Raw genomic sequence first — 14,741 nt, forward strand, 5'->3', positions numbered from 1 at the left:
GAACAGCTCAAACCCTCACCCTTCCTGTGCCGTCAGCCCTCTCACCCGACTCAGCTCCCAGGGAACCCTGTGACTACGTGAACCTCATGGACAATGCCTGTCTCAGGTCGGCTTGCCAGACAGCAGGTCCTGGGGCTAGGGGTGCTTCTGGGACCTCTGCCGGCTGCTGGCCTGGCCTCGGCAGTGGTGGGAGAAGCTGTGGAGGGGAGAGTGCACACGGACGGACTGGAGTGTGGGGAAGACCCTGGCAGCCACACAAGAGGAGCACACTGGTTGAGGAAGAAGCGAGAACAATTCCTTTCATTTCAATTTAGCATGTATTTACCTGGCGGACACCTACGACCGGGCTCAGAGCAAGATGTAGCACTAAACATGACAGCCACGACCCCTGGGCTCACATGGGACCCGGAAACTCGGTAGGAGTCAGCCTGCTTGCTGCCCACAGGCTAGGAGGAAAGAAAGGATAGCAGGTTCTAGAAGCTGCAGCAAGGTCACGTGTGCAGAGAGTGGGTGGTGATGAGAAGAGGCAGGGGGGACAGGCAGGGACTAGGTTGGGTAGAGCCTTGTCCCCGTGTCACAGGGCACAGATACGGTCGCTGGCAGTGGGAGACAGTGCAGGGTTTTAAGTCTACTGTAATATCAGCATTTCCCATGCATTCATTTAACACACACATACTGAGCATCTACTAGAATCCCAGAATGGGGGGGCAGCATGATAAAGAAGACAGAGGCAGTCCTGCTCTCAATTCACTGATAACTCGGGGTGAGAGGGCCTATAAGTAAGTAAAGCAAGACCATTTCTGACAGTTGTGAGTGCCAAGAAGCCAGCAGAACAGGGAGGCGAGACTGGGTGTAAAGAAGGGGAGGAGGTGGTCAGGACAGGGTAGGCGGGAGCAGCCAGCAAAGGGCTTGAGTGTCAAGGTCGTCACATGTCAAGGTCCGAGTGTCAAGGTTGCCATGAAGGGGCTGGGCAGGACCCCGGCAGGCACAGATGGTGCAAAGGCTGGATTGTGGCTGGAGCTCCAGCAGGCCACGGCGAGGTTTTGTTCAGAGATTATGGGGAGTTCCTAAACTACTGGAGGGTTTCATGTAAGGGATGCTGTGATCAGACTTGCAGCTTTAAAAGATCACTGTGTGTGCTGGGTCAAGACTGGGTGTGAGAGGGGCAGGAGGGGAAGCATGGAGCCCAGGAAAGGGCAGCTCCTGTGTGCCTGGGGGAGGGGACACACTTGGGGGAGGGGGTGTGGCTGGGGGAGGGAATGTGCCTGGGGGAGGGGGCATCCACTTCCCAGGTGCACACGCTGCCTCCAGGTCTTGTTAAAGTTCAGATTCTGATTCCCAAGGCAGGGGGCTGGAGATTCAGCATTTCTAACATCTTTCTGACCCCTAGGCTACTGGCCCGGGACGCCCTTTTGAGTTGCAGGGGCTTAACCATGAGGGCAGGGGGCCTAATGGAAATAAGTGGTGAAGTGGGGGCAAGAGAGAGCAAGGTGAGACCAGGTTTCAGCTTGGTGAGGAGTGGCAAGGGCGCCATTCAGCAGAGGGGAGGGGAGGGCGGGTGGGGAAGCAGGGAGGGGAAGGCGGTGTGGACGGAGGCTCTCCTGGGGGAGTTCTCTCGCCAGGCTGAGGCCAGGGCACAGTGGGGGTGGGGAGAAGGCCAGGATGTCGCATACTGCCCAAGGTTGGAGGCAGGCAGGCCTGCGACACACCCCCGTGACTGGCCACAGCGCTGGCTCCTGCCCACACGGCCGCCACAGCCTGGCCTTTGCCGCGGACCCAAAATGGACCCACTGTTTCACCCGCAGGGACAACCCCACGTGAAGCTGTAGAGAGGAAGGGAGCAAATAAAAACCACCTGCCCTGGTCAAGGGGCTCAGGAAATGGGCACCCAAGCAAACAGTAATACACTCAACAGTATTTTAACTCAAATAAAGCAGGAATTTGCAAATAGCACCCATCAAGCTGCGGCTTCTTGGGGAGCAGGAAAAACTCAGGGCTTTTCTCTAAAAGCAAAGCAAAGTTCAATAGACTGGCACCCTTGGGCTGGCTAAACATGTGTTGTCTGGAACAAAGTACCAGAAAAGCATACCAGAGAAACCTTCAGCTTCAATTTTTCAGGCCTTTTCCCATATGGCCAAGTATAAATCATGGAATTTATTTTTACTCTAAAACTTCACAAAGAAATAGAATTTTCAGTAGCTACTAAGGGATAAGGAGGCTCAGCAAGTAATAAAAAGCTGTGAAACAGGATGCAGTCTGGAATATCAGCCATCAGAAATCACACCAGAAACAGAAATCTCCAAAAGCAGTTTTATTTCGGACAAGGAAAAAGAAAAGGTATTGGCGACTAAGGAAGAGCCAAGGAGGGCTTACAGAGGACAGGGGTTGGCACTAAGTGACAAGGAGAGTGGCCCATGGCCAAGCCCTGCATGATTTTCTTCGTCTCTGAATCTGCGTGCTGAAGGTCACAGCCCAGTGACAGCAGAACAAGCGTTGTGTAAGGAATGTGAATTACGAAAAACATTTAAGTGGCGACCTGTATGTAAAATTACGCACTTGATATAATTAAAGTTGGCAGAGCCCCAGGATCAAACAAATTGTACCACCAAGTTCTTTAGGCAGAAGCCAAACCTGGCTGATCAAAACAAATGTGCAGTTGAAAACCGGCTATTATAGCAAGGCTTGTGATAAGTGAGGAAAAACTAAGTAGTCAATGAAGCTTTTGTATTTTACAAAAGATCAAAAGGACTGGGAATAAAAGATAAGTGTCAAGCCTGTCTTGTGACAGGAACCCAGGTCACGGGCCTGTGAGTCCAGTACCGGGTCCCCGGAGGGCATCGGGCGTGCCGGGACACCTGTGCACTTGGACCCTGCAACACGCAGGACACTTGTGACCCCTGCTCGGGTCGCCCAACAGGCATCTGGATCCATCCTGGCTGTAATTACACTACAGTCAGTAAGCATGGAATGGAAGTGACATTCCAATCACACAATGAGTAATAACAGCAAACAGAAGCAGTCCAAAAGGAGAGAAGCCACAGCTACTGCCAGTCCCTTCAAAATGTAATATAAATATATCCTTAATCTTCTCGGAAGGGTTTCTTAGATGAACAGTGACAAAAACCATAATGGAAAAATAGAGTAAATGACATCCCAAAGATGCTAGGGTTTCACGAGGTATAAGAGAACAAAATCAGCTATTACGAAGTATCACACCAACAGGCAACATGATCTGAAGTCAGAAGGGTTGAGACGGGGAGAGGTGAACAGAGAGGAGAGCGTGAGACCAGCCAGGAGTGGCTCTCCTCTTATCTCCATCCCATGGACAGCACTGAAGTCACTGACAGATTTCTCTGCAGCATACGACAAAAAACTGTCTCTATGGCAACCAGAAAAAGAAAAGAGAAACTCATGAACTCACAGTTACTTGAGGTTAAAGGGACAATCAAAAGGAAGGTCTTCCCTCAGGCCTTGCTGTGGGTGGGACGAGGGAGGAGAACTCAGCTCAGCCACACCTGAGGGCAAGCCCAGTGGCCGGCACCTTCGGTCGGTCGCATCACCTGGAAAGGCTCAGAGCCCTCAGGCCAGTGCAGGGAAGCAGGCAGATTACCCATACACCGTAATGCTTACAAAGGAATGGGACACAGACTGCGGAGTGTCACCTAGAGCTCTCCAGATCCCTGTTCCCTTATTTTGCTGAAAGTCTTATGAAATGTTCAGCACCTGCCCCCAGAGGGCAGCGGCTGCGTCTGGGCGCCCCTTTCAGGCTGACCACGGGTGGAAGGCTCCGCCGAGCCCTCCCTGCTCAGCACCTGCCCCATCCAAGATGCAGGTTCAAGTCGGGATCCTCCTCCAGGGTTCCCCCACGTCCTTTTCAAGGCACTATGGACCTTCCCCGCAGCATTCATTACTCCACACCAGATCTGCCTGCTGAGGTCAGCCTTGTCCATACCGCCTGACAAGTTCTGCTTGTTCTTGATTTTTTTTCAAGTTTTCAGCTTCAACAACAACCAATTCACTTATTTTTCACATCAATGTGGATTGGCTATCTCCCCTAGTTAGAATGTAAGCTCCTCAACTGTATCATTCATCTGTTTTACTCAGTGAAATATCCCCAGGGATGAAAACAGCACCTGGCATGCAGAAAGAGCTCAGAAAGTATTTGTTGAATGAAAAAAATCATTTACATGCCAAGACAATTTGCCTCTTGAGAGCAGGGACTGTTTTATCTCTATAACTCGATGCAGACAGAGTTGCGCCCTCCCCTTCAAGATGCGCATGTGCTAATCCCCGACCCTGCAAATACGTCCACTACTTGGCAGCGGGGACTTCCCAGGTGTGATCAATTAAGGAACTGCCCACAGGGAGATTACACTGGATTATCCAGGTGGGCCTGACGTAATCATAAGGGTCCTTATAAGTGTGAGGCAGGAGGGTCAGCATTGGGGCAGTAGAAGTCAGAAGGACTCAATCACCACTGTCGCTCTGACAATGGAGGAAGGGGACCCTGAGTGAAGGAACGTGAGCGGTCTCCAGACCGGAAAAGTCAATGAAGGGCCTCCCGGGGCTTCAGGCAGGTGGCAGCACAGGGGCCCGGGTTCCGGCCACGTAGCCCACTGGCATTCCTGACCTCCAGAACAGCAGGTAACACAGTCCTGGGGGTTGGAGGCACCAGGTCTGGGTGATGTGTTAGAGCAGCACCGAGGAAATACACCAAGGGGCTCACACTCAGAGACTGCTCAGTAAATGTCTGATGTTGCAATGACTGTAAATTACTAAACAAAACATAGCATTATTTTCAGTCTCCAAAATAAATTTCACCTGAAAGACTTGAACAGAAAAGAGTAATTAAACCTTTGAGCTCAGAGTGATGGTGATTGGTGTTTTACTTTCTGAAGTCTTTGTTTCTTCTAAATAACTAACTTTGACAGAAAGATGCTTATGAAAATATTCTTATGTAGATAGGTCTTACATCTGCCCTACTAAGCAGTTTTATAACAAAAGGCAAAAGAAAAAATCAATTCCAAAAACCCTTTGGTTTTAGCAGTTACACAATTGGTTGCATCTTAAGTCCTCGCCTGTCTCCTTCCGCCAGGGGAAGGAGGTACCTGCACGCATCCTTCTCTCTGAACAGTTCAATCCACACGAACCTATTTTTAATGCTGACACTCAAGAAAACAGAGATGTGATGGGAAAAAAAATGAGAACATGTTTCTGCTTCTAACTTAAACAGTCTAAATCATGGACCCTATGTTTCATATCTTCTTTTAAAAATAAGAAGGACACAAACCAGTTCTATCTAACAGCCCCTCCCTCGGGCAGCTGCGGAAGGTGCAGCCCTGGCTGCAGCAGGTGGGCCCCCACATCCAGGAGCCCAACTGCTCACCAGCGCGGGCACTGGAGTCCACATTTAATTTGCTTAAGCACTCCAAACAGATACCATTTCCTTGCTGAAAATCCTAAACCAGAGTCTAATTAGAAGAAAAAACAGAAATTGAAACCAATCTAATAAAAACAGGCATATTTAAATTTAAATGAGATGGCCATGGACTGAATCCAGGGCTTTCACTTCGAGAGGCTGAGACACTGCAATCCCCTCGCTACAGGTGGGCTGGGCTGCCCGCCGCCCCAACTCCTTCTACCCTCCCTCCATCCTGACCCAGCCCGGGCAGCAAGGGGCCGGGCCAGGCAGAGAAGACAGGGCTAGAGCCCTCACATTTCTAGGGGACATTTCCCCTGGTTAACCGACACTCCATAAACAGTCACATGACTCCTAGCCCTGTGTTTTCTACAAGAAAAGAAGACTGAAGGGTTTCGTTGCTGCGAGCACATCATACCTGTTATGTTAACGCTGCTTTACCAGATGTGATTCAGCATTATCCCTGCCACGCTGTCAGCCCGCCAGCTGGGAGCACACCTAAGCTGCATCCTAACCCCACGGACTCGTGTCATGACACTACCTGGGATGCTCAATAAATCAAGTCCCTGAGAAGCAGCAAATCAACCCAGTTCTAGAAACACCACCAACAGCACCTTCCTCAACTCACAGATGGATGTGGCACGTGTGAAATGTCCAGAGCTCTGCGAGAGCCCGTCAGGGCCCTCCTGAAGCACCAGACCTAGCTCAGGACTCCACACACCAAGACGCAAACAGGGGTTTCAGAAAAGACTTCGAAGACAATCTGAAGCCCGTCATCTAATAATTACAAAGAAAAGCTAAAAGAGCATCGAGTCTGAAAGGGTAGGAATCTGTTCTCAACTATCACAGAACACCAGGCACCGCAGGCTGGAAACATGACCTGCTTCCTACTGCCTGGCTTCTGTCCAAGACCCATGGAGACAAACATGTGCCACAGGGGAGGGCTTTTAGCACACGCAGTCCACACGCTCGTCTAGACACGCTGGGGATCACATCTGGGGATCAAGTCTGTGGATCAAGAAACCCCAAGCCAGACCACAACGTATGGACTCCCCCGAGAGCTTTGCAGCCTGAACGTCTTGCTCTGCACCGGGTCTTCTCTTTGCAATGCCCTGCAGGCATCAGTGGGCTGTCCACACCCGAGCCCAAAAGGCAGGTCGCAGCACCAGAGTCCAGGAGAGCCCTCATTATCAGCCACTGCCGAGCCTCCCTTCCCCTTCTCCCTACAGTGACTCCATGCTCCCTTCCTGCTGGCTGCCATGAAAGTCAGTGCCAAGTTTACAGTCAAACGTGGACCACTCCAGTAAGACACACCTCTCCAGGGCTCTGCTCGAGTGTTACAGAGTCCCCTACAACCTGCACCCCACACCCCTTCCCTGTCTGACTTTTCTCCACGGCACATGTGCACCATTTGACATACTTTGTCTTCCTTATTCATCTGTGTGTTAGCTTTTTACCCACTAGAAAGCAGCCTCCACGATGGTGGTTGGTTGGTTCACTCCTGTGGCCGCAGTGATGAGAAAACTGCCTGAGTAGGCACAACTTACTACTGACCGAATGAATAAAAGGATCTGTCCATATTCAGCCTTCTCCGTGAACTTGAGTTTTGATTCTAAATTGTATATTTTCCCTTATTCTGATATACCCACTGTATTTGTTTTGTTTGTTTTCTCAGTATTTGTGTAAGCCAGCTCAAATCTTTTGGAAAGAGGCAGGAGGTAGTGAGGTAGGTGAACAGGGAAACAGGACAACCTAATTACCAAAGTCACTGCACTTCAGCAGGTGGTAAAGTCCCTCCTGAGGACCGAAAAAGAGGAAATGAGCCAACAGTGTAAATATTAAGTCAAAATAACTTTTATTAAAAACTGACCATTTTCTTACCTATTCAGAACTGCTGTGTTGATTTGATCAGTTAATGTTTAATATTAAAAAAGAAAAAAGACAGACTGCAATGAAACCCTCCCAGCTTCCCCAGACCCCTGCCCCGTGGCTCTCCCTAACCAAGCCCACTGATGGCCTAAGCTTCTCCCATGAGACGTGTAAACCTGTCACCATCATTTTCTTCTTCACTGGGGGATTCTTTGAAAGGAAGCAGATGAAAAGTTTCTGGACTTCCTGAAATATACAATACCTGTCCCAAAATCCCCCTGCAGACAGAGCTATCGAAAACAGAGTCTCATAAGAATTGTATCTTAGATAAGTTAAAACCTTAAAAAAAAGTAAATTAGCTAGAGAAACAGGGGCGGGAGAGGAAGGGGTCACGTGGTTGTGTAAGATGACTATTTAGTAGGGGAGGGGCTGTTACCTGTTTCACGACAGTCACAGTTCCCGGTGCCATGGCAACCACCGAAGCCACGGCAGTGGCATCGTGGGTCTCGGCGCCCAGCTCGATGATCTGCTGGAGGATGTTCACAGCCGTGGGGTCCAGCCTGTCACCTTCCGAGGAAGAAACAAACGGCAACGGTTAAGGCCACGGGAGCTGAAGGCTGCGGAACACACACCAGCCCCGCCGATCTCGTGGATGAAGGCTTCCCCATAGGGTGCACGGGTTCTCAGCCATTGCTCATTTTGACAACAGGAATAATTTGTATAGTGCTGAGTAGCTTGCAAAGCACTTTCTTTAAGGACAAACCACCTTGAGGAGGAAGAGGACATGATAATACGATCACCATTTCAGAGAGCAAAGAAGTGCCTCAAGTAAATGGCCCACTACATCACAAGCGTGGACTGAGGCCCAGGCGTTCTAAATCCAACCTCTGTGACCCCAGACTGTGGGAGACAGAGCTCCTGGGCAGTACCAGCTAACATGTCCAACTGCAGAGGGAATTCCCTTTAACACACACTACATGCTCAATAAAGTCTGCCAAGTCAATGACACAAGCTAAGGCAAAACATCAAGATCTCCCAATTATCAAAACAGTGTGCCTGATAATTCCAAATGCATGTAAGGTCATACTGCTATTCTAGTAATCTAAAAAGAATGGAGTCCATCCCGGAGGGCAGCTGTTTAGCATACCCCACCGGAAGCCTCTCCCCAGCTAGGAGCCAGCCCTCACTCCCCAGGACCCAGCCCACGACCCCCAGCGGTAATGCACTAGAAGGGAAATGACTGCTTGATCTGTTATGTTTGCATAATAATACCATCAAGTCTCACCGACAGCCTTCTGTAGGCCCCATTCCAATGTGAACCCATCAATAAGAGATCAGAGAAGGGGACTCTGAGGAGCTCTGCATACAGGGTGGGACCTGGTATTTGACTGAGATAGTGACAGTAGTGGCTGCATCCTTCCAGCCTCCCTCTCCAGACTTCTCCCCCTAAAGAGAGGTGCTCAAACAGGCCTTAAGGCCAACCATGCCAAAACTCCAAACACAGAAACATTTACCTTTAAAACTTGCTGAGATAAGGCTTTAATTCCTCATGCATTCATTCCTCCAATGACCATTTTGTCAACACCACCTGTGAGCCAGGGCTTGTGTTCCCAGTGGGAGCACAGGCAAGGATCTAACACTCTCCCTCTGCTCCTAGGGCTCCTGGGTGACTGAAGCAGATGTGCAAGCAAACCTTAACGGGGCTCTGGTGGGTTCCAGAACAGGAAGCAGGAATGGGACCCGTGAGGCAACAAGATGAACATGGTAGAAAAGTTAGCTGCATACTACATGACATACCATCTGAGTACTGAAGAGGAGGATGAGCTCGACAGAAAAAATTGCTGTGAGAAGGGAGGCAGGAGGGGGAAAGTGACTGCCCACAGCCCCGGGAGCACTGGAGAGTGCAGTTGGAGCTGAGATGTGCAGGGAGAGGGGATGGGTGGAGCACGCAGCAGGGTGGGGGGCCCAGGACAAGGAGGCAGCACAACCCAGGAGCCACAGCAAGAGTCCTGCTTGCTGAGCTTCAAACCGAATTATATTCTACAAGCTAGGAGGAGACACTGAAGGACCTTGAGAAGGAACAAATAAGAGTGTGTGAGTGTGCGTGTGTGTGTGTGTGTGCGTTTGTGCACACACATGCAGAGCTTTTTGGAGGGGATGGTCTCAAGCAGTCACCAAGGCCACTGAGCCTTCAGGAAGGAAACGCACCTCCAGACAGGCCCTAAGCTCTGAGAACTGCATTGGACAACCAGGACCTCGGCCCGCCTGTCTGCAGGACAGACCCCCTCTCCCAGCTGCAGAAACGAGGCACCATCTCCAGATTCCCCCAAGCTTGGCAGGCAGTGAACGCATCTCTGCCAATTAGTCTTCCCTAAACAGACTAGTGCAAAGAAGTTTTCTGTACAACTTTCCAATGTGGGGCTCAGGAATACAGAAACTGGGAGAAAACGGTGATTGCCTAGGTCTGCTCTGCTGGCACTGATCATGCTAACACTTTCCTCTAGATCCCATTTGTGTGAACTGTGTGAAATGTGCAGGGTTGTGGCATTAGGTAACACTCTCTGTATTTTGTTCATATTTTGAAAAGACCATGAAGAAAAAATGTTTTCTAAGCATAATATGCCTCAATGCCCATTAGGCTGGCATAGTGGTTTATTTTTTCAAATTGATTTAACATTTGAAAATATGACATTTGACATAAACTCTGATATGGGGCTTTTTGGAAGAACTGGGAGGGGGGGGGCCACACCCTGCAAGGCAGCCGCGGGCTGCACCCCTCTGTGGGCACGCAGCAGGCCTGGCCACCCACACTCAACTGAGCCCATGTCACCCGTGTACCCGCCTGGCTCTGGAGGCCTGGCAGCTGTACCCCCAGAATAGGCCGACAGGAACAGGGGGCCATGAAGAGGCACGGAACGGGGAAGATGTCCTGGCAACAGGACACAGAAGTGGCCAGTCATCCCCGAGCACTCAGTGAGGGCGGCTCCCGCCCTGGGGAGGTAAAAGCACAGAAGGCCTGCTCTCTCTCAGGACTGACGCTGAGAGCGCGGGAGGTCTCACACAGTGCCAGACAGCACGTCTCTGCTGTGGCTCTCCTCCTGGGTAATCTGCAGAGGCTGAGGTCTCAAGGGCCTGGCCGGGGCTGCCCCTGCAGGCTAATGCTGGGGTTGGGGGCTGTGAAGTTGACCACCTGTCTGCATCATTCATTCCCAAATCCATTCATTCAAGCATCTACCCAACCTCTCTGAGCATGCCCTCTCACCACTCTCTGAGGTGTATCTCAGGTCCTGGAGCGCGGCCACCGCCGCCTGCGTCCCCTGAACGTCCTCTTCAGCCTCTGTGATGTGCAGGTACTGGGTGGAGGGCTCCTCAGGGCTTTCTATTGTCGGCTGAAAAAAAATATAACCTTGAAGTCACCTTCTAGCAGATGAGCTGGTATCCAGAAGTTCCAAGATAATGTATTATGACAAAACAAATGCACACAAATGCACGCAACCGAGCAACACCTAGTAAACATCACGTTTACCTGGCATCCCTCAGAAATCAGCTGCTCCAATAAATAGACTCTCCAGAGAGAAAACTTCTTTTTACAAGTGCCAAGACTTCTGAAAGCCAGTTTGGGTGGAAAGCTTTGTCCTATACACTCTTACCTTCAGGAACAAAGTCTGTTGTTCATAGTTAGAGATTTGGCACTTAGATATTCCCCTGGGGGCTCCCCTAGCGCTCCTCTGCCTCCTCCCACTGCTGTCAGCACGGCCTCCTGTCCCTTCACAGGACCTCATGCTGACCACACAGGAAGGGCCACCACAGCAGGCAGATGGTGGGAGAAGGGACAGCACTACCTCCACGACACACGCAAATCCCATCGCATAAGTCCTGGCACACGGCCGGAGCTCAGAGACTCTGAGCACTTCACATCCTTCTTACCTTTAGATGAAAGATATAAGAAACAAAAGGACTATAGGAAATATATTTGTACATCAGGAATTGTGTGGGTAGGAGGAATAAATAGGCATCCTCATGTAGCTGGTATCTCAAGGAGAGAAGAGGTGGAACTATTCACAGAAGAGTTAGATATTAATAATGATGGTTTCTGGATGGGATGGGAGACAAAAGCAAAACTATAAGGCAGGAAGCATGAATGTCACTAGTAATTAGAACTAAAAAGGGGGATTTGGGACAAAATTTATAGAAACCAAAGTTACCTTCCTTAAGCCCTTATCAGTAATTGACACAGAGGTTCAGAATAGCGTGTAATTATTCTTTTACAACCAACTGGCCAAGTTCACTTGGGGATTTCCAACCTGACATATACTAGACATCCAGTGACTATTTGATGAATGCATACATGAACAAAGAGAAGCATGATTCCTTTCAAGTACCACTGGGCAACTTGTTAGCCAAGACTGATGGGCTCCAAGGAAGGCCTTCACGTGGGCATAAAGAAAGGGTTCTCCTTCTCATAAGGGGAAGCTGTGCAAAACTCACTCAAGGGAGGGGTGGTGCTGTCCATAAAGCTTTCCTGAGATCCAAGTGACAGTAACAGCTCACACTGCAGGACTAGGCATCATCTTAAAGCTCCCTCTCACGTGCAAAACAGAGTACATGGACTTTGTGTTAACTAATTTTGCTGGGTTCACAGCTCTACAGTTTGGGAACCTAGCAGATATGAGGCCTTCAGAGCACAGGACTTCGTTGCATACACTTATAAAAGCACTGACTGACTAAGACAGATGGAGTTGTCACACCAGGAACGGGTCCTCCGGTGTCCCTTATGGAGCTGTCACACCAGGAACGGGTCCTCCGGTGTCCCTTATGGAGCTGTCACACCAGGAACGGGTCCTCTGGTGTCCCTTATGGAGCTGTCACACCAGGAACGGGTCCTCCGGTGTCCCTTATGGAGCTGTCACACCAGGAACGGGTCCTCCGGTGTCCCTATGGAGTTGTCACACCAGGAACGGGCCCTCCACTGTCCCTTATGGAGCTGTCACACCAGGAACGGGTCCTCCGGTGTCCCTTATGGAGCGGTCACACCAGGAACGGGTCCTCCGGTGTCCCTTATGGAGCTGTCACACCAGGAACGGGTCCTTCGGTGTCCCTTATGGAGCTGTCACAGCAGGAACGGGTCCTCCAGTGTCCCTTATGGAGTTGTCACACCAGGAATGGGTCCTCCGGTGTCCCTTATGGAGCTGTCACACCAGGAATGGGTCCTCCGGTGTCCCTTTTGCACACAGAGGAAATTCTTGCAGTGCGACAGGAAATCCCAGGGGGTAACAGCTTCCCCACAATGGGGACGTGGTGCTGAGGACAGCAGCAGCAGCAATCCTAGCAGCTGCCTCTCACTGAGGACAGGCAGGAGGCCAGGTAGTGCCCTGCCCCATCACACATTAGTCCTCCTTCGGGGCCACTGGCCTCCCAGGTACCAATGAGGCCGCAGATGGACAAGGCCATAGACGTAAGGGCTCAAGGGAAAGCAGTTATGGGTGACAGCGTCGGAGTTCAAAATGACGCCTGCCAGGCTCCCAAGCAAGGTACTCTCCTATTTATTAATTTTAAAATGGAAATTTCACAAGCACCCAGAAGTGGAGAAGGGCGTGTAATGCCACTCCCGATACCTATCACCCAACCCCGACACCGATCAGTTCCAGGCCAGTCTTCCCTCACCTGCCACCAGCCGCCCTTGGATGACTGACGCTGGAGGTCCTGCCACTTCCCCTGCAAATGTGCCTGAATGCATCTCTAGAAGACAAAACCTCTTTCAAAACTTAATTACAACCCCAATGTCACACTCAAAAACTTAATCATAATTCCCTAATAATGTCAAATGTCTAAGCAGTGTTCACATGGCCCTAGCTAGCTTAATTTTTAAGCTTATTTGTTCAAATCTAATTTAAATAAGGGCCATTCATTAGGATCGATTAATATAGCTCATAAAACTTTTTTAATCTATAGGTTCTCCCACCATCTCTGACTTTTTCCTTCTTATACTTTATTTATTGAAGAAAGTGGGTTGTCTGGCTTATAATTTCCAATAGTCAGAATCTGGTATGTTGCCTTAACAAGGAATCATTTAGCATGTCCCTCCATCTACTGTATTTGGGAGTAAATTGGGAGTCAGGTGCAGATCTTGGTTCCCTTTTTGGCAAGACCACTTCGTGGGTTACACTGTGTACCCCCACCAGCAGACAGGTGATATCTGCTTCTCTCTCCCCACTGTGCATGTGCGTGTGACGTGTCAGGAGGTGCAGGCTGAGAGCTGCGAGACACCATTCGCCACTGGATAGCTGCAAAGCGGAAACATTCTAAATCTTTACTTCTTAGCTAGAATACTTCCATAAGGAGAGAGAATCCCTCATCAACTATTGGTAACCTTGAAGCATTTTTTTTTTTTAAGAAAAGTTAGAAGACTTGCTTGATTTGAGTTGATTCTCTACATCTTCTTACAAAGGAGATGGCTGAGCAATTTTTTTTTCTTGTATTGTTATAAACTCATGGATTTAAACCTGTAACAGGTATTTCACTGCAGTGACTAAACAACGACAGCACCCTCAGAATACCAACATCATCTCTGCCACTGACAACAGAATAATTGAAAATATTTTTTTTGTAAAATATTTCCAGACTCAAATCTACACCAGGTATGCTAAGAGAAGTTTAGCATCACTCCTTGTCCCCTCTATCTTGTTCTCTTCCTCCCCTCCTCACAGGTAATGCCCCCTTTTATATCTACTTTATTATGAAATAACTTCAGATTTAGAGAAGAGTTACGTGGACAGTATGTAGGGTTCCCCCATACCCATCCTCAACCAAGGCACAGTGGTCAGAACTGGGAAATCAGCTGGCCCAGCACTAGCCACTAAACCACAGCCTTTATTCAGACCACCTGTGGTGTCACTAGTGCCACAGGCCAACTCAGGATCCCACGCTGTGTTCAGGTGTCACAATTCCAGTTTCCTCCAATTCCATGGTTCCTCTCTCTTTCCTTGCCTTGCATGCTTGCATGGCCTTGACACTTTTGAGAGTTATTAGTTAGGTATTTTGAGAATGACTTCATTGGGGTGTGCCTGATGTTTTCTCAAGATTCAATTAAGGTTGACTTTTGTCAGGAGTACCCTGGAGGTAAGGTGGCCTCATCGCAGCCTATCAGGGGTGTATGCTGTTGATGTCCTTGACCTCTTGGTTAAGGTGGGGCCTGCAAGGCTCTTTCTCTGAGAAGTCATGGTTTTTCCCTTTGTAATTAATTCATAAATATCTAGGAGAGAGATTTCAAGGCTATACAAATATGCTGTTTCTGCTTACTCTTTTGCCTACTAATGTTTGTCCTTGCTGATGGATCACACCTGCTGCAACTGTTACCATGGGGTTCTGATGGGGATCTGCTGTTTCTCTTACTCTTTCTGTAGTTGACTGGAATTCTTCCATGGGGAACGGTTTCCCTTCTCCCCCATTTATT

At 49.5% G+C, this 14,741-nt stretch overlaps 1 protein-coding gene across 7 annotated transcripts in view; it reads right to left on the minus strand.

The window, feature by feature from the left end:
* The window catches only part of ZFAT (zinc finger and AT-hook domain containing), a 271,981-nt gene that overhangs the window by 23,434 nt on the left and 233,806 nt on the right, over positions 1-14,741 (minus strand). For all 7 annotated transcript variants that reach the window (XM_077167748.1, XM_077167742.1, XM_077167743.1 and 4 more), the window contains 2 exons: positions 10,551-10,677; positions 7,725-7,855 (listed from right to left, as the gene is read on the minus strand). In XM_077167748.1, the coding sequence (XP_077023863.1) occupies positions 7,725-7,855; positions 10,551-10,677 (258 nt within the window). The remainder of the gene's footprint in view (positions 1-7,724; positions 7,856-10,550; positions 10,678-14,741) is intronic.

Source organism: Tamandua tetradactyla, chromosome 6, assembly GCF_023851605.1.
Source record: "Tamandua tetradactyla isolate mTamTet1 chromosome 6, mTamTet1.pri, whole genome shotgun sequence".
Taxonomy (NCBI): domain Eukaryota; kingdom Metazoa; phylum Chordata; class Mammalia; order Pilosa; family Myrmecophagidae; genus Tamandua; species Tamandua tetradactyla.